The sequence below is a fragment of the Simochromis diagramma genome, unplaced genomic scaffold, assembly GCF_900408965.1.
Source record: "Simochromis diagramma unplaced genomic scaffold, fSimDia1.1 OVJJ01000343.1, whole genome shotgun sequence".
In the NCBI taxonomy this organism is placed as follows: Eukaryota; Metazoa; Chordata; class Actinopteri; order Cichliformes; family Cichlidae; genus Simochromis; species Simochromis diagramma.
The window spans coordinates 4,158,232-4,179,639 of NW_024386831.1; the positions used below are offsets into that span (position 1 = coordinate 4,158,232).

At 42.5% G+C, this 21,408-nt stretch overlaps 1 protein-coding gene across 1 annotated transcript; it reads left to right on the top strand.

Annotated features, from left to right (window-relative positions):
- The first annotated feature begins 575 nt into the window (after positions 1 to 575).
- Positions 576 to 13,195, top strand: LOC120730944 (insulin-like growth factor-binding protein 5). Its single transcript, XM_040027567.1, has 4 exons — positions 576 to 1,266; positions 8,997 to 9,205; positions 9,311 to 9,430; positions 10,083 to 13,195. Exons 1-4 carry the CDS (start codon positions 933 to 935, stop codon positions 10,218 to 10,220), a joined length of 801 nt encoding a protein of 266 aa, XP_039883501.1. The 5' UTR covers positions 576 to 932; the 3' UTR covers positions 10,221 to 13,195.
- The last annotated feature ends 8,213 nt before the right edge of the window (positions 13,196 to 21,408 follow it).

The following is a 21,408-nucleotide window of genomic DNA, read 5'->3' on the forward strand; positions in this document are numbered from 1 at the left end:
CCGTGGCAAACACACAGCATTATGACTCAAGTAGGGGGTTACCGATGATCCCGTTTTAATGACCGCGGGGAATCGTTATGTAACGTAAGGTAACGATGTTTCCTTGAGGCTTGAACAAAAGTTTTCGGATAAAACGTTCACAAGTTAGAATGAATTTAAAGCTCATTATTTTTTACGTATTTTCCCCTTTTTGTTTGGCGCCAAAAATCTTGTGTGAGGTTTTCCCCAGAGTTTATTTCTGAGAATCAACAGCTGAAATATCCGTCTCCCTGTTTCGTTTTTTAGTGTGAGAATTTATTACACAAATGTGAACTACTTAAAAAAAAAAAATCTATAGGCAGTACAGAAGCCTACAGGTTTCGACTAGCTGAAATGCTTTGATGAGGGCTGCTGTTGCCTTTTGCCTCTTGCACCTCGGCAGCAGCTCAGCCTTCAGGGTGAAAGAGCGATCCTCCTGCTCCTGAAAAAAAAAAGTTTGGCCGCGTGCCAAACTGCGGAACAAGTGCGCCTCCCCTCCCTGCTGTTTAGCGTATTCATAGTTAGGGGTTTGGGCTGTTTTTTAAAAGGCAAGGCTGCTCTCAAGTTGATCAGTCTGCTCAAGAAACTTGTAGTGGAGAAAGTACCGGAGTCCAAACAGACGGGGGAAGAGATTTTGTGCGCAGAATTGCTTTGCTCCAGCAGAGGACAACATTTCGGGGGGGGGGAAATAGCGCACGTACTTTTAATTGGTCCTTTAAAGTCCTTCTGCAGCGTTCACAAAAAAAAACTTACCATTAATGTTTTTTATAGATAGCAACACTCTTGGATAAAGACTCTTGGCTTTAACTGTAAAAATCGGATTATCTGACTGAGGCATTGTGTTCATTAGACCAAGCTACTTTTCCCCTCCTCTTCGCATTGAGGTTAAGCTATAGCTGAAGAGAACGCCAACAATGTTTCTGAGTTTTTGCCTCCTGGTGACATTTATCTTGGGGCTGTCCGGGTGCTTGGGCTCATACGTTCCGTGCGAGCCTTGTGACCAGAAGGCGCTGTCCATGTGTCCTCCGGTGCCGGTCGGCTGCCAGCTGGTCAAAGAGCCGGGCTGCGGCTGCTGCCTAACGTGCGCACTGTCTGAGGGACAGGCGTGCGGCGTTTACACCGGGACGTGCGCCCAGGGCCTCCGCTGCCTGCCGAGGAGCGGGGAGGAGAAACCCCTGCACGCCCTTCTCCACGGCAGGGGACTGTGCACCAACGAGAAAGGATACAAACCTGCCCACCCGCCCATAGGTAAGACGCTCACTGCTGGGTGACTGAATGCATGCTTGGGAGCGAACATGGGTTTAAAATGTGTGAGAAATGTAACTTCTCGTCTACATCGGGACCCCCTGGGTGTTCTCTCTCCTTGTTTATCAGTGTTTGTTGACATCTTGTCCCACGCCGGGATCCAGCGTGTGTTAATCTGAGAAAGGCTCCTGCAGCCTGAGGGACCAACCAAAAGGCAGCACAGTAGCCTGCTCTGTTTTATTAAATGCAAAATCTCCCTCTTAAATGAAATTCAACCCCTTTTCCCAAGTTCTTCCCTCCTCACTTAGACCACCCGAAATAGTTCTCTGCCATGCAAAAGAAGCGCAGAGCCCTGGAGCGCGAGCAGCCGGTACCGGCGCGTTTGTTTGACATATGGTTTGAGGTGGCATCTGATTAACTTTTATCCACCGCTTTGAATCAACTGACTGTAGGAGCTCATTCCGGCTCTCTGCGCAGATCACACACGCTCCTTCTGGTGTCAGGCTGAGCATCTAGCTGTAACACAGAAGTTTTAAAGGGCTGAATCTCCACAATAATAACACGGCGTGAACAAACACTCCGCTCGTGTCGCCCGGTGCCGGTTAATCTGCTGCGGGATCGACTCTTAGCTGTGGTGAACGCACATGGCGTGTCCCGGCTGAGCTGCGCCTGCAGTGCGGGGCAGTGGCTGTCAGACTGCGGTTTAGCGAAACCCGAAAGTGGTTGACAATGATCCAGACAGTCCCCGCTTAAAAATATTTACAGGTTTACAGTCTTTTTGAAACAGTTTTTACGCGTCTCTTGGCGCACGCACGAAAGGTGGCCGTGGACTGAATGTTGGTTTATTCTATGCAAGTAATATTCAGATGAAAATAGGGTTCATGCTTCAGCCTCCTTTAACATCCAGCTCTAACAAGTGTCTGTCAAAGCCCTCGATTTTCCATCCACACGCCAGAGCTGTTCTCTGTTTTTCGCCTTTCCCGTCCAACTGCTTAAACTGTGAAATCGATCGAAGGTTTCTACTGTATGAGACAAAATGAGCTGCCACTCTATAAACTTTGGATCTCTTTAAAGCAGAATTTAGGCAGATTTGGGGCTGCAGGCTATCCCTATGGGTGGTGTTTCGAGTCGGATTACCACTAAATCTGCGTGCGTGAGAGAAAAGAGAGAAAGACCGATATAGACAGAAAGAGAGAGAGAGGGAGGGAGAAGGAGAGCTGGGCCAACAGTCTTGAATGATTTAAGATATTTCTGAGGGAAGCAGACAGGTCCACCTTCACTCAGAGTTTTAGCAGCTTGTCAACAACTAGATAAGTAGGTGGAAACCACAAAGGTTTTGGCTACAAGCCTCACTCTGTAAAATAGGCTTCGACTGGGCTCATTTATACTATTGATGGAGTCATGAGGTTATGTCCACCCTGTGAGCAACCCCTCATCTCTCTTCTATGGGTCCATCTATGACTGCCGTTACAAAACACTCAGGCAATCACAGGTTTGGTAAAGCTTCAGTCAGCATGTGAAATGATGTAGTCCTTTGTGTTTGTTTTCCAAGTTTGTGTGTATTTGCTGCCACATATACTTGGGTGGGGCTGTGTGGGTCTCTGGGTGTGTATTGCATGTGATGACACCTCAGGCAGTTTTGTCTCACTTTGGTTTGCGCCGACACACACACACACACACGCACGCACACACACACACACAAGCAGAACCTGGCTTCTGTGTTGGTCCACGGAGGTAACCGGAGCATCTTTTCCTGCCCCGGGCGGTGCATTCATTGCAGGGCTCTCAGTCACAGCGCAATGATTCAGCAGAATGCCTCCGGCACGCTCTTTCCTCTGAAGGGCCTTCTGTCAAACAGCTCTGCGGACGGGAGCTCATGAGGTGAGCTTCTGGTTTCCTGTCGTGTGGGGTTGCAGCTGTCTGCGCGCTGTACCAGCTGAGCAAGGCAAACACAGAGACACAGAGAGGAGGAGCTCAAGTGTCCACCGCACTCGTGAGGCCACGAGAGCTGCGGCCCACTAAATACTGACTGGGACAGTCAAACAATGGCGGGGAGGAATCTTTGCTATCCTCTAGTCCCCCACTCCCCCCTCCCTTTTAAAGAACAAGAATCCTGGCCATCACTCTGCGTCTGGGTTCATGTCCCAGCAGTGCATTAATTCATGTTTTGCTCTTGCACTGTGATCCCAGGAGTGGCTTGGATTGTAAGGCACAGGAGGTGGTATGTGCTCCCGGGGCACTTAGACTTTGTTAGCCCCCTGTGAGTGAATCAGACTCCAGAAAGCTTGCCAACAGATATGACTTCATGGCAGCAGGCCTCCCGTCCTTCAAGCTTCTGAAAAGGCCTTATGTTTTAACAGATTGCTCTTTGCCAAGAAACAAAAGATGATTAGGGAGTGGTTCCAAAACCAGAATACTCTTCTTACACATGGACAGAAATACTATGCTCCTTATTAGCCTAGCAACAGAAAACCTGCTGCCTTTACTGACAACTTTAATACTTTTACATTTGCCCGGGTCCTTAATGTGTGTGTAGATGCAGTTTTCAGCCGCTGCCAGACAGTTTCAGCCTCGGTGACACTTGTTGTCGCATAATTTTAGAATGCTATTCAATTCATGAGCATTACCATCTGCTTTTTCCACGTTCACATCGTCCCTGGCACGGCGGGTTATTCGGCTGCAGCTGAGAAAATGATGCAAACGCTGACTCTCTCCAACTGTAGACTAATGACAACCAGCCACCGTACTCTGTCTAATGTGTACGTTGCATAAAGGCATGCCACGTTAGATATATCTCCGGTCACGAGTGACTCCAGCTGCCTCACAGCTTCATGACAGGCAAAGGAAAGACTGTATGCGGCTCTCCATCCATCTCACCTTGAACATCTGAGACAGTGCAGTGAAAGCTTACCATGCTGCAGCTCGTGTGCTGCAGGTGCTAGGCAGAGTTATTGGAAAGATCATTTTCCAAAGATATCACATGACCACTTGAAAAGCTCGCAATTCGTGGCAAAAGATAGCGAAGTGATTTCTCGGATGAGACACTGATACTACTGAGTTTTTTGTTTTTTTTTCCAGGTACAGAATGAGAGTCAACACCACTGGAGTTGTTGCTGGCAAGCAAATACCCTCTTTGGCATGCTTGCTTGAATTCTCCCAATAAAATTTTACAGTGGTATTTGTACAGCTTACCGGTCACTGACACCTAATCTGCCGGTGGCAACGGTTGTGAAAGAAATCAACTCTCACTGTAGTGCAGGATTTTATGATGATGTCACATGTGTTTAGGCCTGATCTGGATATTGTAATCTCACTCCACTCCAACCTGGTTACATTCTAGACCAATAATCATATTATTGTCCTTATAGAGGACTATTTAAAGTGAGCAGTACAACAAACTTCTAAAAAGTTTGGCTCCATTCTCCTAAACGGCCATGTAGTGATTTCTTTAAACTGTACGAAGACTGATTCGCAGTTTTGATTTGAAGAAGCAGCTAGCTTCTCATCCACTGTGGACTTCTTTTCCTCCCCTCGTTCTCCCTATACAGTACATCCACTCTACAGCGCTTGATGCTCGCCAAAATAGCTTCTTCTGCCACTGGGGAGTCAGAACGTCGTCACACCCAGCAATTGTGTTGTGGTAATGGTGACCCAAAAAGAGGTTGCGTCTGTCCATGTGGCTTGTTGAAAACCAAATTCAGATATGGGATGAGACCTCAGACCAAAATTAGCAATGTAGAGTAGAGCAGCCATGCGCCTTACTCTAATAATTTACTTTTCGAACGCTCTGCAACATAAAACTGAACGTTTAGCGTCACGGAAACTGTAAACAGGTCAGGAAGTTTGCTTACCTATAGCAGCATTTCCTTCTTTGAAAGCTTTTGCATCCTCTCATAGGCCCTGTTTTGCAATTTATAATCCTTGAATTGTTCTTGCTGCTATTTATACCATGCATTCAGAAAAGCAGGAAACTTTTTGATTGCAATGAACATATTCTGCGTGCACAATACCATGGGAAGTGTTATTTCCTGCATATTCAGAAGCTGATTGAGAGCGTGCACAAGGCCGAACAACAGAAATCCCAGTGAAACAACAGGACATGCAGGTCAAAACATAATTCACTTGCACTTGTGGTAAAAAAAATAATAAAAAAAACTGGACAGAATATTTGATAAAGTCCAGATTTTCTCACTGTTCCAGCTGGTTTGGAAGTGAGCCTTTTTCAGTCATCAGTCTCTTAATCCTTCTCAAGAAACCACTGCGCATCTGTCATGTAATGTGCAGAGGATGTATCTTGTTGGCCTGTTTGGATCAAAATCTCTTAATCAAAACCCAAATGGCTGTTTGTGCCATTTCATTACTTTTTGCCACTGAAACAAACTCTTCATTTTATCTGAAAACTCTTTTGCCATAAAAGAGCTCTGCAACTGGCAACGTTGCCATAATTTGGACCCATTTCCTTTTCTCATCAGATAACTTTTACGCTGCTGCACACACTCCTTAGCGACTCCCACAATCCCTCTTGGCTTGTTCACACCTCCTTTTCTGCTCTAGAAACTGCGGGGTTATTGGGCCGTGCCCTTGCTTTCAAATATTAAGTAGCGGAGGCAGTGTGACACAGAGGGATGGCTTACTAACGTTGTGCTTTATATAACAGATGCCCTTAGGCTCATTTATCCCCACAATTATCTTGTCCTACCCCCAGATGAGATTAAACAGCACCTCTATTCACCGCTCTCTTACATCTTGTAAAGATGTAATTTCAGATGCAGGGCACAGACTGACGTTATCAAAGGCAAGACGTAACAAACGTGGTGTAATGTTGGGAAATCCAATGGAAGGTGGGAGAATCCATTGTCCTGTTTTGTTTTTTTTCTCTAAACGATGTTGTTACAGTCTTAAAGACCCAGTGGAGAGAAAAATCAAAAGAAGGGGCAGCTTATCTTTCATTCTTGGACTTGTGCCCATAAGAAACTTGGGATATTCATGAAGCATAATTGTGTGCAGATGTTAATTTTTAAACAGAGGAGTATCAGGTGCACCTCCTTTGGCTACTCCACTCCTCTTGCCCTAATGAAATCTTTAGCTCGAGCAGAGGGAGAAGCGATAGCAGCACGGCTTTGGGCTCGGCTGAATGGAAGAGATGCACATGACTTGGCTCACTTGGCCCCCGTCCAGCATCTTGGCCGAGTTTCAGGAGTTAAACACAGACCCTCTAAGACTCCTTTACAAGCTGGGTACCCTTAGCATGGAAAAACTGAGTTTTTGTGGCAGAGCCTAAGAGGCCACATCAGAAAAGATGAATTTTTGTGATTTTTGTGATTTTTTTTTTTTTCAGCGCCAGCATGGAAGTCAGGCACCATTGTCTTTTCGAAAGCTGCATGAATTTTTTGAAAACCTTCATCTGTCCCGCATTGTTAACCGTATTCTCTCCAGACAGGCATGTTCTCAAAGCGACCGACTTCGACCATTTATATGCCCCAATGAAATTACACATGAAACAAGAATGCACGTTTAAAAAAAAAAACACAGAGCGTTTATTTTCACCAGGATATTTTATTGCCAGATATGTGGCATTTTAATCAAGCGCCCTGAGAAAGTATTAGACTGTACAGCAGAAATAAAAAGGTTTTCCAAAGTGGTCACATGCACGGTGTACATGAGAATGCTTGTTTGACGTGTTTATTTATAGCACGCAATAGCCCCTTAGTCTGAGCGGGGAGACACAAGGACATATCTAAACACAAACTGAGGCCTGCCAAGTCATGAGTTGCGAGATTAATTTCAAAGAGACGGCAGTGCAGCGCAGAAGCCAAAGACCCAATTCTGGTAATCACCCTGCCTCCAGCCCCCACCCCCCCCCTCCCCTCCCAAAGACTCCCAGACACTCATGCTGTGTCAGGCTCTTTGAACATCAGTTTCTCTGAGCTCGTATCCTTGTTACGTCTCAGCGCCTTTCTCCAGGCTGGCTCTCTACCAAGAGGCCAGTCAGAGTCATGCAACTTGTTAAGTCACATTTCTAACATATTGTTATATTCATAAGTAACATATTCATGTATGGAAGTTGATTTGTCTTCCAGCAGCAGTTGGCCATATAGTTTGCAGCCAGCATTCCTCTTTGGTTCAGTGCGCCTGGCCTCGTGCACCACGGCGGGTTTCCTTGTCAGATAAATATAACCAGGGTCATCCACTGGCACCATGGCTTCAGCCATTTGGGGCCTGGCAAAGTCCCCACAATAACTCAGTACTTATGGTACAGCTAAGCCAAGAGGGGGGAAGTGGAGGGCTTGTTTCTGTGGCCTCAAAGAACCTCTGGCTGGGGGTCCAGGCTTAAGAGGCTGAGCCCCAAAGATAGGAATAGGGGGAGGGGAGGGTTTGGGTTAAGGATAAAGGACCTCAACCTGTAAATATCCTGTCAGAAGGGACTTTCAGATCTCTGAGACTACAGTGCCCCCTGGGGGAGCTGGAATTACATCTAAGGAGTGCATACAGTGTGACACAAATGTACAAGCATTTATATGATTCCGTGGTGCAACTGGATTTTCCTGAGCTTGACATTTGAATCAGTTTAATGTGGGACACGTCGCTATAAAGTTACTACACACAGGGGCCTCAGGCCCGGTTGCAGTTTAGCCCAGATAACATGTTAGCAGTTTTTTCCATGCAACACGTGATCCAGGCTTCCCAATTAGTAGAGCTCTTTATGCTCATAAATATCAGTGTGTCTGGATTCATGTGTGAAGACCGGCATGTCTCACTTTTAAACTTATGAGAGGATGTGTTGTTGGTAGACTGTTGAGCAAAAATGTTGTGCATATTTTTCTACATATTTTGTGTCTTTTTCCCTCGCAGATAGCCCTGAGCTCAAACATGAATGCAGGATTTCAAACTTTTCCAGTTATAAATAGAGCAAAGGGCCTTTGATAAGTGGGGTTGGGTGAGAAAAGATGATTTAAAACTAAGCTCTTACCAGTAGGAGTTCATCAGCTGTTGGCCAGAGCTGCAGCCTTCTCTCCTCCCTACACAAATGTTAAACAACAGTTGGCACAAACTCTTGGAAAAGCACCCACCTGTTATTGTTTGTATGTGGAAAGGACTGACAGGCATGATTTATCATTTATGCAGATGACTATACAATAATGCAAAATAACATCCTAAACTAAGATTTTTTTTTCTGTTTGTTAAACATTGCAAAAACAAATCTCATGTCACTGTTAATATTGTACATTAATATGTTATTAATGTCATTTGATAGGACATTACCTTCACAGAAATGTTTAAAGTTCCAGTCAAAACAACTACCATGAAATGATATGAGAAATGAGTACGAGATAAAAGTGAGAAGGAACTTTGTTTGACACTTAGTTGCTTCTCTTTCTCTTGCTCACTGTGTATAGCATATAAAAGCTAAATTAGGCATTTAAAAGAGTTTATTTTTATATTTAAAAATAGATTTCTGTGATTATTTAACGAAAAAATCCAGTAATAATAATGCTACCACTGGGCTCCCAAAATTTTCTTACTTCTCTGAACTTTAACGTAAGAGATGAGCACATTATGCTACGTCCAGATGAACAGAATCAGCTTTTTGGGATTTCCTTACCTGAATGATTGAGCATGCATCAAGGCACTTTAACTTAAGAGAATTCCAGTTACACTTGCTGGATGCGCATAAAAATGTAATTTAAAAAAAAAGTAACCTCTTTCTGTTGTTGCTGTTTTTTGTGGTGCAGATCGCGAGTCCCGAGAACACGAGGACACCAGAACCACACAGAGTACCGGCGGGGTTAGACCACCACCACTCTATCCCAAAGAGATTGTGAACAGCAAAAAAGTCCTTGCAGTGCGCAAGGAGCAGAAGAGGAAGCAAGGCAAGCAGCGCATCATTGGCTCAACCATTGATTACTCTCCTCTGCCCATTGACAAGCATGAGCCTGAATTTGTAAGTATTCCATGTGCAAAGTTTCATGTGGTTTTTTGCGGTGTATATCTCAGTATACAACTGGTAGTTGTTTGGTTAATAATCCCGTGCTGCTTTTCTCTAAAGGGTCCATGCAGGAGAAAACTGGACGGGATCATTCAGGGAATGAAGGATACTTCTCGTGTAATGGCGCTGTCTTTGTACCTTCCCAACTGTGACAGAAAAGGATTCTTCAAACGCAAACAGGTGAGCCTTGATTCTTTAAACCTTATATAGCCTCACACCACCCTTTGAGCAAGCATTTGACCAACATAACAATAAACTGCATAATTTCATAGTTATTAAACATAGTTATTTCAGTGGAATGACAGCAATCAGTGGACTTGCTTGCTAGCTGTTAGCTTTAGCCCTTTGAGAATTCACTCCAGGAAATGCAAATAAACATTGTTATGATGATAGTGGTAAGTTCAGGTTAGCAAGCTGCCTCCAAATACTGCATCATTCTACCACACAGACACAGATGTCTGTTAATTAGAGCTAAATAACTAACAAATAGTTCACTTACAAAAAGCGGTGCACAGACCTCTCAAATGGAACAACATGAAAAATGCTCCAAAGGACATGAACATCCTAAACCAAAGAAGTCAAATACAGTGACTCCAATTAGCAGTGCTGGAAGCTAGCAGAGAGCTAACTATCATTCACCAATAACTCAAGGCAGCCCTAGCTCTAAAAATGCAGTTTATCCTTGCTAAAATATAATTCTCCCCCATAATTCAGAGTTACTAAGAAAAATCCCCACTTTGTGGTTATCACATAGTTGGAAAATAGCTCATTTAAATGTAGGCCTTTTAACATGGGACCTTGCTGGATTAACTCACTGTTTTCTTCTCCACAGTGCAAGCCATCTCGTGGCCGCAAACGAGGCATCTGCTGGTGTGTTGACAAGTATGGTGTTCAGCTCCCCGGCACAGACTACAGCGGAGGTGATATTCAGTGTAAAGACCTGGAGAGCAGCAGCAATAACAATGAGTGAAACTGGGAGGGCCATTTTGACCTCCCCCATCCCCCAACCCTTAACCACCACGTGACCCAGGGCCCACGCCTCCTCTCTGAATCACACCTGTATGCTCCGCCCTACGTTCACTTCAAGATTTGTTTTTTCAACTTAAAAAAAGAAGAAAAAAAAATCCAATCGCAAAACAACAGGCTGAAAAAAGACACCTGTATTTTTTTTCCTTTCTTTTCAGTTGACCAAGCACTCTTCTCTAAATGAGGGTGAAAGTCCCAGAAGATTTACTAGATCCTTTGACTATTATGATCACGGGACCGCCCTTCTATGAGCCTGGTCCCTTGGCTGCAGATCCATGAAAATATATGCAACTAATGGATATATTTTTATAGAAGCTGTGGGTTTGTGTGAGGTGAAATTAAAACAATTGTAAAGAAGAAAAAGAGAGAAACAGCATCAGGCTTATTGATTGAAAACAGATCAGTTTTAGGCCGTGGAACATGATGCCACTGTGGAGCTGACGATTGGCCAGAGTAATTTGTTTTTATCTGTTCTCCAAAAGAAAAAAACAAAGAAGAGATAGGGATATGCTGTAACAGTTGACTCTATCTGGGTTCTGTCAGAGCACTTATGAATAGGGGAACCTGCTTGGATATGTGTAAAAAAAAAATCACAAAATGATGCGTGCATGGACGCGTGCATGTGTACAGTTTGAATGTGTGGTATGTATGTTGGTATATGACGGAGTGAGCCTATTACAAAAAAGAATGTCCTTTTTTTTTCCTTTTTCTTTTTGGTTTTTTTTCTGATTTTGTCACAAGTATTGCTAGAGCTTGAAGTGGTATCGGGACTGGCCTTCTCTTAATGTAAAAGCGTAAAACAAAAAAAAAACAAAAAAAAAGCAAGTAGACCATCACAGATGAATCTATGTATGTGGCTCTTTGACAATGTAGCTAGCCTGATATGCCAACTGTGCCTATTTGAACAGACATTGCCATGCAGGGCGACACAGAGCTTAGAGAGCACCGCTGGCTCTACTGGTGAACTAAACGTTTTCAGCTTAAGTCTGACTCAAGTCTGACTCCGATCATGAGTGCATGCAATCCAGCTTCCCAGTCGGGCCGGCCGCTTCTCTGATCCATTTGTGTGAAGTGTAGTTTTGTATGGTTTTGTTTGTGCTGTTTTCTTTGCCTTCAGTGAAGTAAAGACCACCCACTTTTGAGCCATGTTTCTTTATCAAGTGGTTCCCCCTCAGTACTGCTACTACAGTGTAACCATGGTGTATTACATTACTTTTAAATATAGTTACTGAATGTTTGTTTTTCCTGTAGAAACAAAGTATGAGAACAATGTAATTGTGCTTGGGGGGAAAAATAGCCTGTAAAGAATTTCAAAGGATTCTTGTAGGTCAACTACAGGGAAGTCAAAAAAGCTAACAATCTGAAATCCTTCTGCTTACACGCCTCCATGCGGAGGTTATCTACCTTTATCTAAGTGGGGCATGATCCAAACAAAAAGGTTACAGGTTATAACAGGGTCTTTAATAGAGTCGCTCTCTCTGTGTGCAAGTCACAGTGCCTTCCTATATGCAAAGACATTTAAATACTGACGTGAAAGTGACATGGATATCATGCGGGGCAATTTTCAGATACTTGATACGACAATAGAGGTTCTGATTAAGAGAAGAACAGTGAATGTGGTAGGTCCTTTGAAATGGTGTCGATAATATGTTGCAAATCCATTTGTAATCTCCGCCTGGGGGTAGTTCTGGACAAAAATGATGTGTGAGGAACTGCAGTCCGTTAAACCTCCTTCTTCTCTTTGACAACCAATAAGCTAAGATTCATGCTTCTTCATGTGAATGCCAATGTATATGATTGCCAGAGAGGGGAAGCCAAAGGATGTTTGGAGGTAAATCGTGTTTTAGGGCTTTTTTTTAATGCTTCTGCAGATGTGTGCATCCTAAATGGCTTCCAGTTGGGAATACATTGTCAAGGCTCCTTGCCCCACTTCCAACACCAAATCCCCGCTACCACTTTCGAAAATAAGCAGCTTGCACTTATTTCAGTTACTCACTATTGATATTGACACACGGCAACATCCTGAGATGTGGTATCATGAAGTTAGTTTAACAGCAAGAACAACAAAAAGTAAAAAAAGCTAAATGTTGTGTTATCCTGTGCTTACCTTTCAGAGGTGGTGCTTTGAGGTAATATTTGTTGACAGGGGCTGTGAAGCCCATGCCTGGGACCTCCAATACAGCAGCATCTTTTAGGGAAAAGTAGATTGAAAGTAACACAGCTAGAGATGTTTTCATGGCCTATTGCACAGAGATGACAGCTGAGATAGAGACAGAGGAGACAGCGAAGAGGGAGAGCGAGCGCCATGGGCAGTGGTCATGATCAGGGCCTAGCCACTTCCCCGATGTGGGGTCACCAATTGCATGACATTAGATACAGTTAGCAGGACAATAACTGGGAGTCGTGGAAATCCGAGGAATGAAATACTGCAATCAGTTTAAATATCTGAAATTGGAACTTGGCAAATATCAGCGTTCCAGTTATCTCTTTCATTTCAATTGCAGGTTGGAATTCAGGATTCCTGTTTGCGAGTAGCAGCTTCCTCAGGTTTCATATCTCCTACTTGGTTTGAATTTCAATTCACATACTTCAGTAGTACAGTAACTACAGTACAGCTTTTATTTCTGAATACATAACACTTTTTGGATGTAATGCGACGATACAATTGGGTTTCGTAATTTGGTGTTCACTGGCTTGTGAAATCGACCCATCGGTGGCAGGAGGATAGCAGGAAATAAAATGGTCAGTATTTGGAGCTACATAAGACAAATAAGAAAAAAAAGACAAAAAAGCTCAAATTATTAAAGTGAATATCACTGTGTAATATTTATTCAACTTGTAATTTATGTACTCTTTTAACCTTTGTCTGTTTTTGTTATGACAAAGCATTTATTTAAATAAAGTTATGTATTCATTTAAGCATTCTGCGTGAAGCTTTCATTTCTAGTACTGCATTTTTAAGGGGAGTAAGTAGCTGCTAAACTGGCTTGAAACATACAGTTTGAGCGGGAATCTTCCTGATTGTAAGCACTAACTAATCTCTGAGGCACGAACTGTTAAACCTCTTAGACATAAGTCTGAGACACCCAGGCTACAGGATCTCATCCAGCATGCAGGATGTGACTTTATAAAGCCTTGCCTGAAGGCAAGTCACCTGGTTTTCAACACCATAGTCAAAAAGATTGCACCGGAAGAAGGAAGTCATTTAACATGAGTTTGAACTTCGGGGGGGATAACATCTACAGGGGCCGGCTCACTATTCAAATGACTGGGAAGAAGAGATCTGTAGCCTGAAGGAGACTTAATCATGTTATGGAAAACCTGCCTTTATCAGCACTTAAAAGAAGAATGCGCTCCCTGTGACACACCTCTTTACACAGACGTATATATCCAGTTGCGTGCATATGGAAGAAACAATATGGTAATCTTTGAAAGTATTTTCTGTGGATACTAAATGTGAAGCAGTTTCACCATCCAGGTGTTTGTCACAACCATCTTTTGAAAATCATGATATAAATGCACTCAAAGAGCACAGATGCCAGTTTCTGATTAGCTGTTGGCTTTCAGTTAAACATTAAAGGGCTCTAAGGACATGTGCATGCATCTCTGAAGATGGGTGTCTGGTCATTTTTATTCTCTTGTGGCTTTAAGGAAGTGACAGAATAGGACTTTTCTTTTTTTAGGGGGCCACCAAAATCTTTCCCTGGGGACCTCAAGACTTTGACTGACTCCAGATGTGGGTGACTGAAGCAGGGCATGAAAGGGTAGAAGGATCCAGGAGTTCCTGTGTAGCTAGCAGATCAAGGGTGCTGTAAAGGTTGTTGTGGTATGTTTCCATGAGTGTGTGTGTGTGTGTGTGTGTGTGTGTGTGTGTGTGTGTGTGTGTGTGTGTGTGTGTGTGTGTGTGGACCAGGGGCAGCGCATGCTTTGACTTCAGGGAGGAGGAAACATGTGTAGAAGATTTGATTTGTGAGGTAGTGTACATGACAATTACTATTTGCCTTCAAAGAAACTGACAACTGCACTTAGGACTTCAAAGCATTTATGCCCCTTTTATTAGATAATTAGGCCAACAACGTTGGACGTCTATGTCTAACATCAACTCACGCACCTCACTGCATCCCAAATCCAGTCAAACTGCTGTGCTGTGCACTTTTCTGCCCATGCAAGACCTAAGGTGGGATACTTTTCTGTACTGTATTTCAATTATACAATTAAACAAATGGTCAGTGCTGAAAAATCCCAAGCAAAAAGCTTTGGAGATGCTTTTAGTTGCTTGTGCATTGCGTTGCCTGTGCCTCACTTCATTAAATGTGACTTTTAGACAGGATGATGGGACATTTAAAGACATAAGCTTACAAATGGCATGCAGATGTTTACACTACGTATTTAGGATCTCTTCAAATCACTGCTTGTGCTCTTGTATAATACTATCTCTTTAAGAGGTAATAGTGGTTCTTGTCATCACTGAGATGGAGATGAAAGGAGATTTGAAAGAAAGTACGGCAGTTGGGAGTAAATCACATGACTTAGTGATAGAATCCGCCAGTGCTGGTGGTAGAAGACGGCAGACAAGTGTCTGCTAGTTTTCTAGTTTTCATCCAAGCCCTTTCATCCCAAATGGACTAAGACCTAGAATCCCAAATGGTGGGTTGTTCATCGTGGATCGGATGTGACAGTGAGACCCACAAATGTGTGTTAAGTAAACCATATTTAGAGATTAAGATTTGACGTCCTTCAAGCCAAGAAAGAGAACCTTACGGTGCAGTCTAGTAGACGTTCTCAATATTATGGGAGATTCCAGCAATATAAAAACATAATCTGCATCATTCTAACAATTGAATGAAGTTTTATATTTTAAACAATTGTTTTTAAAAGGAATCAGAGCGAATCTGTGAAATTTCATCAACAAAAGTTTTAAATGAGATTGGGGGCTCTATGGTCTAGGTATTTTTGATTTTCTCTGACAGCAGTTACTTTCAATCACAACAATAAACTGTTTCTTACACAAGCATACAGTTTCTAGTTTAACTTAAGAAGCAAATTAATTTTTACCTGGAACTTGGTACCATCAAGAAAGGGCACTTTATCACAAATCCTTAACTGACCAATCAACACGCATTACCAGAATCCATTTATGAGCGAAATCAGCTTTCATGTAAAAAACAAAAGTCATAGCATTGTTTTATTTGAGTTTGGGTATTTATCTGATTACATTAAAACACTTTTTTGCCCGGAAGAAAGTGTATAGAATTATTTTGGCTGTTTAGCAGCATTAATGCCAACTTACAGTACATAATGTTACAAGCACTGCTCCAGGTCACTTACAGCTGAGGGTGGTAGAATGGGGTTACTATGAAGTTCAAGTCGTTTCTATTATATTGTTCAGTTTATAGTACCAAGTCACAAAAAGAGTTGTCTAGAGGTTATTTATATCATAAAGCAAAAAACCCTACAATGTTATAGAGAGAATAAGTGCTTGGTGTTGGTGGGGAGAACAAACTCCCTTTATACAGGAAAAGACTTCCATCAGAACCAGACCTCATGGATGGGCAGAAATCTTCTACGACTGGTTAGTGAGGGAGTGGAAACAGAAGACAGAAAGAGGAGCATGGAGAAACAATGGACAATAACCAGGACAAAACACAGAATGCAAAAGGCAAAACTTACCTATTTGTCTCTTGAAGACTGCACGGTTCACTGTAACGGTAGTATAGCAGTGGGGTGGGGTTTTGGCTCAGCTGCAGGGGAGGGGTGGAGCAGAGGGTTCAGGGGCAGCACTAGGAGAGGCTGGCTGGTACATCTGTCAGCCATCATCTAATCATGATTCTCCTATTTTACACAGTAACATTCAGGGACCGCAGTGTGTGTATGTGGAGAAGCTGGAACACGGATGACCTGGGTAACACTGGATGACGTCTGAAAAGACAAACTGCTATAAGCTGAGCACACGTTTAAATAAACCAGCACTAACTAAATTGCCTAACCTGTGTGTGGCAACTTGCTACCAATAAGGTAAAAAATCGGTGTATTTTTTAATTTGACATTGAGACATTTGACATTCAGATTACGGAGATGATATGAGCCGGATGACTCTTCTGCCCTGATATTAGATTGTTATGTTTACGTAAAGTTTTTTTTTTTAAAAACCTGAAGACCCATTAGTCTGTTTTACCTTCTGTTGTGTTAGGTGTTGTTGCCTTTTTCTCTCTCTGATGTGTTTGTGTTTCAGTACAATTATGGTCTAGCTTTTTGTTACGTTACACACTTGGCAAAACATTTTGATGGAAGACTCTCTATAAATGCATTTCATCACTATTATTATTATTATTATTACATGCAACAGTTGCATGCAAATGCATGGGAAACAAGAAAGAAAGAGGGAGAGGATACAAAATGCTCAACGCAACATGGAAAATTCCCCAACAACTTGATCTAAGGGATTGTTTGGGGTCACGTGATCAAGCTTAACTACCATCTTTGTCAAAAAGGAAAGTTTGTAGAACAATCTTAATAAAAGTAAAGAGGCTGCCTGTTTGAAACTCGAGGAACCACAGCATTCACACTGAAGGTGAAGTGCTTAGTTGTGATGATATGGCACCATGAGGTGCTCAAGATATGATGGGCCTGATCATTTAGGACTTTCTTTGTACGAGAAAGGATTTTAAATTCAACATAACAGAGCGGCAGATCAGCGCTGCTAGGAGAGGTACAGCCTGGTCAGGTCACCAGTCTATTACAAGGCTAACACAGTAGGAAGAAGACAACCATTTTTCTCACACATATTGCCACAGCATGCATGTCTTTGGACTGTGAGAGGAAGCCAGAGTACTCACCAAGAGCCCATGCAGGTGCAGGGAGAATACGTGAACTCCACACAGAAAGGCCTGGTGGTGAATCCAAATCCAAGATAATCATGCCTTGATGTTATAAACACTGTACCAACGTGTTCCCTAGTCTTTAGTGTACCTTACCTCTCTCACCATGATAACTGGATTTCTCCAGTCCCGTATGACCCTGAATAAGCGGTAAGTGGAAGCTAATTGCCAAAAGCCTTGTTTCTTGTATTTAGCAGAAAGCTAACTTCCTCTTGTTTTGGCCTTATGAAATCCACTTCATGCAATACCAGAGTGTTCAGGAACTCTGGTATTGTGTGAAGGTAGTGGATAAAGTGTAATTCCCCTTTAAGATACAGCTTCATTATCTGTTCCTCTATTCGTGCCCCTGCATAACCACATCTGTGCAGATTCAGCACTGTTACTGTCTTCCCTGCCCTGCTGAGCTGAAACATAATAATTGGCTTTTTTGTCCATATTGAGAGTTAATGTTTCTACTTCCTGCTAACATGGGAGCACCTTATCATTTCAGCACAGATAAAACAACAATTATTTTGTTAACATTCAACAAGTACAGCTTCTGGGAGTCTTAGTAACAGACCCACCATCAACATATCAAGGGAAGTTTGTTGAATGCTAACAAAAGAAATAGTAGCCTGAAAGTAGGGCGGATCTTGGACTCTCCGTGCCAATACACACATACAGTACGTGTGCTTTTGCACATACACATGCACTCACACACTCAAAAACACCAAGCAAGCAGAGATTCTCACCCCCACTCTCAATCCTTCTGCAAAACTACCCTCCTTAGCTCATTGTGCCAGATCTATTAAAGCCCAAACAAAATACACTTGTTTTGATTCGTGTTTTTGCAAAAGACCAGCCTCGAACTACCATCAGATGTGCCGAAGGATCCGAGGATCCACGGACGACACTGAGCCAAGCTGTCAAACATTTATGACAAACTCTCTTCCAAAACAAGGCATAAATAAAAAAATAGATAAAATATGTCACAAAAACTGAACAAAGCTGTGAGGCTGTAGCTAAAGGAGCAGGAGTGTGATTAAATACAGCATTGGACTGGTGTTCAGCTAACTGGCACATGGGCACAAGTATAAGGTTACGTGGCCAAAGCCAGTCAGGAGTGGTCTCATATGATACACTTTTGGCCTGGACTTCAAAGAAGTCTCTTTTTACACCCAAGTCTTGAATCATTTTGATGGCAAATCACTGGTGACTGTTCTTGGGGACATTTCCCAGTGTTTGCAATTTCTACTTGATGTCACATGTACTTCAAAAATAAAAACTTAACAGATGTTCAAGGAAGCCCAATCATTCAGTGCAACTTTTATTAGCAAATGAATATTTCATTTATTGAGCAAATCATATATATGCAAATTATTTAGGCTTTTAAATCCTGTATACATTTGTTGCACATCTGCAAGCCACTTTTCAACCCACCTGCTCTTCCTTTTCTGCTGTGTCTATCTTAACCAGCCTGATATCCATTGTCACTGCCGCTCTGTTTTGTACCAGGCTCTTGCTGGTGCTCTCGCCGCCTCTGGCTTTCCATGTATGCACATGAAAAAGCAGGGAGGTGTGAACTGCCAGGCCTCAGAATGGAGCCATGCCACCAAGGATAAATTACTCCAGATGGTGTCACGAACCAGGCTCAAAGGGAAAGACAAAATATGGAGAACACATATTACTTGTATGAAAAGTAAAATAAGTAATTAAGTAATCTGTTATGTCTGAATGGCTGCAGATGGCCAGGGTAAGTAAATAAAGAAGTAAATCAAAGTCAAATGTAAGTCAAAGGGAGAAAAGAGTGATTGACTGCTGAGGAACATAAAGTATATACCTGCAGATGAGCAATCTGCAAAAAACACCCATCCTGCTTGTTGAGTGTAAAATTACATTTAGCTGGAGCTGACATGAAGTTTAAGAGCCTGAGTGCCACAAATCAAAGGACCATCTTCTAAGTGGCAGCTGCTTGGAGGTTTTTGCCAATGCCACTTTCTGGCTAGAAACCTTCAATTTGACTAGAAGAAAGAAGTAAATGTGGCTGATGTAGACACAAATATTACATTTGGAACTAAAATATCAAAATATTTCACAACAGAGTTGTTTTTGATCAAGCCGCTAAAAGTACCTTCTGTGAATACTTGATAAAACTTATTCGATATTATCAAAGTAGTGTCTAAATTCTGTGGCTCCACAATTAGCTTCAGCACAGCTTTGATGCTCAAAATTTGTCCCTTGGCTTCCAAAGGGATCAACTCATATTCATTCTAATCAGGAGCAAATTAAAAAAAAATTACAAATAAACAAACAAGCCCCCTAGTTGCAAAAAGAAATCCAGTGGTATAGAAATCTAAGGAAAAATGATCTTGGGTTCCCTTGAGATTCAATCCCAGTAAACACTTGATAAGTTTATTGCTCGGGAGTTTCACTTCTTATTAAATACAAACTGAATTTATTTAGTAAATTATTGTCCCCAGTAGAGTCAAAAAGTATGATAGATTATGTTTTAGGCAGGCCTACCTCATGAGTGACTAGTTGCTACTCTATGACAGTGCAGTAGGTCAACTTTTTTACACTTTCGGTGTAAAGCAAATAAAGCAAACAAAAACTTAAAGGAACACTTTTTAGTCAGAGTATAGTGTCAAATTAATTAAATAGTTAGTAGCAGAGGAGGTTGGTATTCAGTTTTAACTGCTTTGGTGTTAATGAAATGAACAGCAGGTGCACTAGAGGGGCAACAATGAAACAACCTCAAAACAAGAACAGTTTGGCAGGTGGAGGGCACTGACATTTTCCAGCCCATCTTTTCTGACTGTTTTTTCACTAGCTCTGTATTTGACCAGGGTCAGTGTCCAACTCCCCTAGGATGGCACATCAATACATACCTTTGTCAGGTTTGCTATGTCTCTCAGCACAGTCTCAGGAGCATAGAGGAGATGCCTTGAGACAAGCAGATACTCTTGGACAGGACTCCAGAAGCTCCTTAACCCATCAACAGGACCAGTATCTACTTAGGAACAGCAAGAGCCACAAAATTAGATCCTTCAGGTCACTCGTGTAAACATCCCTGACCAAACAATCAGAGAGAGATTTCATGAGGGTGGCTTTAGGGCCCAAACATCCTCTACTGTGCTCTGTGCTCGTGTCCACTGCACCATGGAGCCAGGTTGGATTTTGCCACCCTGTGCTTTTCACAGATGAGAGTAGGTTCACCCTGAGCACATATGACAGACGTGAAAGGGTCTGGAGAAGCTGTGGAGAAGCTTATGTTGCCTGTAACATCGTTAGGCATGACGATGGGAGGCATATCCATGGAGAGACACACAGACCTCTATAGGCGAGGCAGCAACGCCCGGACTGTCATTAGGCATGAGTGAAATTTCATCAGAATGGGCTAGCCTTCCACTTTGATTTTCAGGGTGTCTTTGAATTCAATCCTCTTTATGTTGCCCATTTAAATTTTTCATCAAACATTGTGGCATCCTTTCATTCCTAATACACTAACCAGTACCATATTGGCGCAGCTATCCTCTGACTTAAAAAAATATCTACTGACATGGCAAAAAGATTTCCACTTACACGAAAGCTATTCATTCGTGTAGTTAAAGTGTCAAATTAAACGTAGATAACAACTTCACTATCCTGCAACTTCTTTGATTCACGCACTGCTATTTTTACAGTGGCAGCGGCAGTACATAAAATCAATGAGAGCACTTGCCTTAAGGGCCAAAAACTGTCTGCAAACATTCTTCCTCTCAGCGTGTATGAGTGAGACAGCACTGTACAGTAAGTTACAAATCATGTCAGAATAAGTATTATCCTTACATTTACACTGGTTTCCTCTCTTAAAGTCATGATGTGCAGCAGTACAAAAGTGTGTGTGCATGGGTTTTTGTGTGTGTAGGTGTTTGTGTGTATGAGTGTGTATGGATGGGCTGGTTTATTCATAGACACCTTTGCCACTTAGTATCACATTTGTCAATGTCAGCCTAATCCCTCCTCATGTCAACACTTAATTAGTAACCCTGGCAACACACACACACACACACACACACACACACACACACACACACACACACACGCACGCATGTCAGTCCACAGTATTGATAGGAATGGCCACACAGCGGTTTCCAGCGTTATTATCGTAAGTGTTGACAGGCAAACTGCTGAAAAACAACAACAGCTCTCTGCAGTTTATTATACGGATGGGTGTGGATTCCAAGAAAAACATGGATGATGTCAGATTTTACAGTCAAAGTTAAATTAACACAA

Bases quoted from the DNA above. Each gene is read 5' to 3' on its own strand.
- LOC120730944 (XM_040027567.1), top strand. From the start codon at position 933: ATGTTTCTGAGTTTTTGCCTCCTGGTGACATTTATCTTGGGGCTGTCC. The intron at 9,206-9,310 runs GTAAGTATTCCA...TTTTCTCTAAAG, and splicing joins ACAAGCATGAGCCTGAATTT to GGTCCATGCAGGAGAAAACT. The intron at 9,431-10,082 runs GTGAGCCTTGAT...TCTTCTCCACAG, and splicing joins GATTCTTCAAACGCAAACAG to TGCAAGCCATCTCGTGGCCG.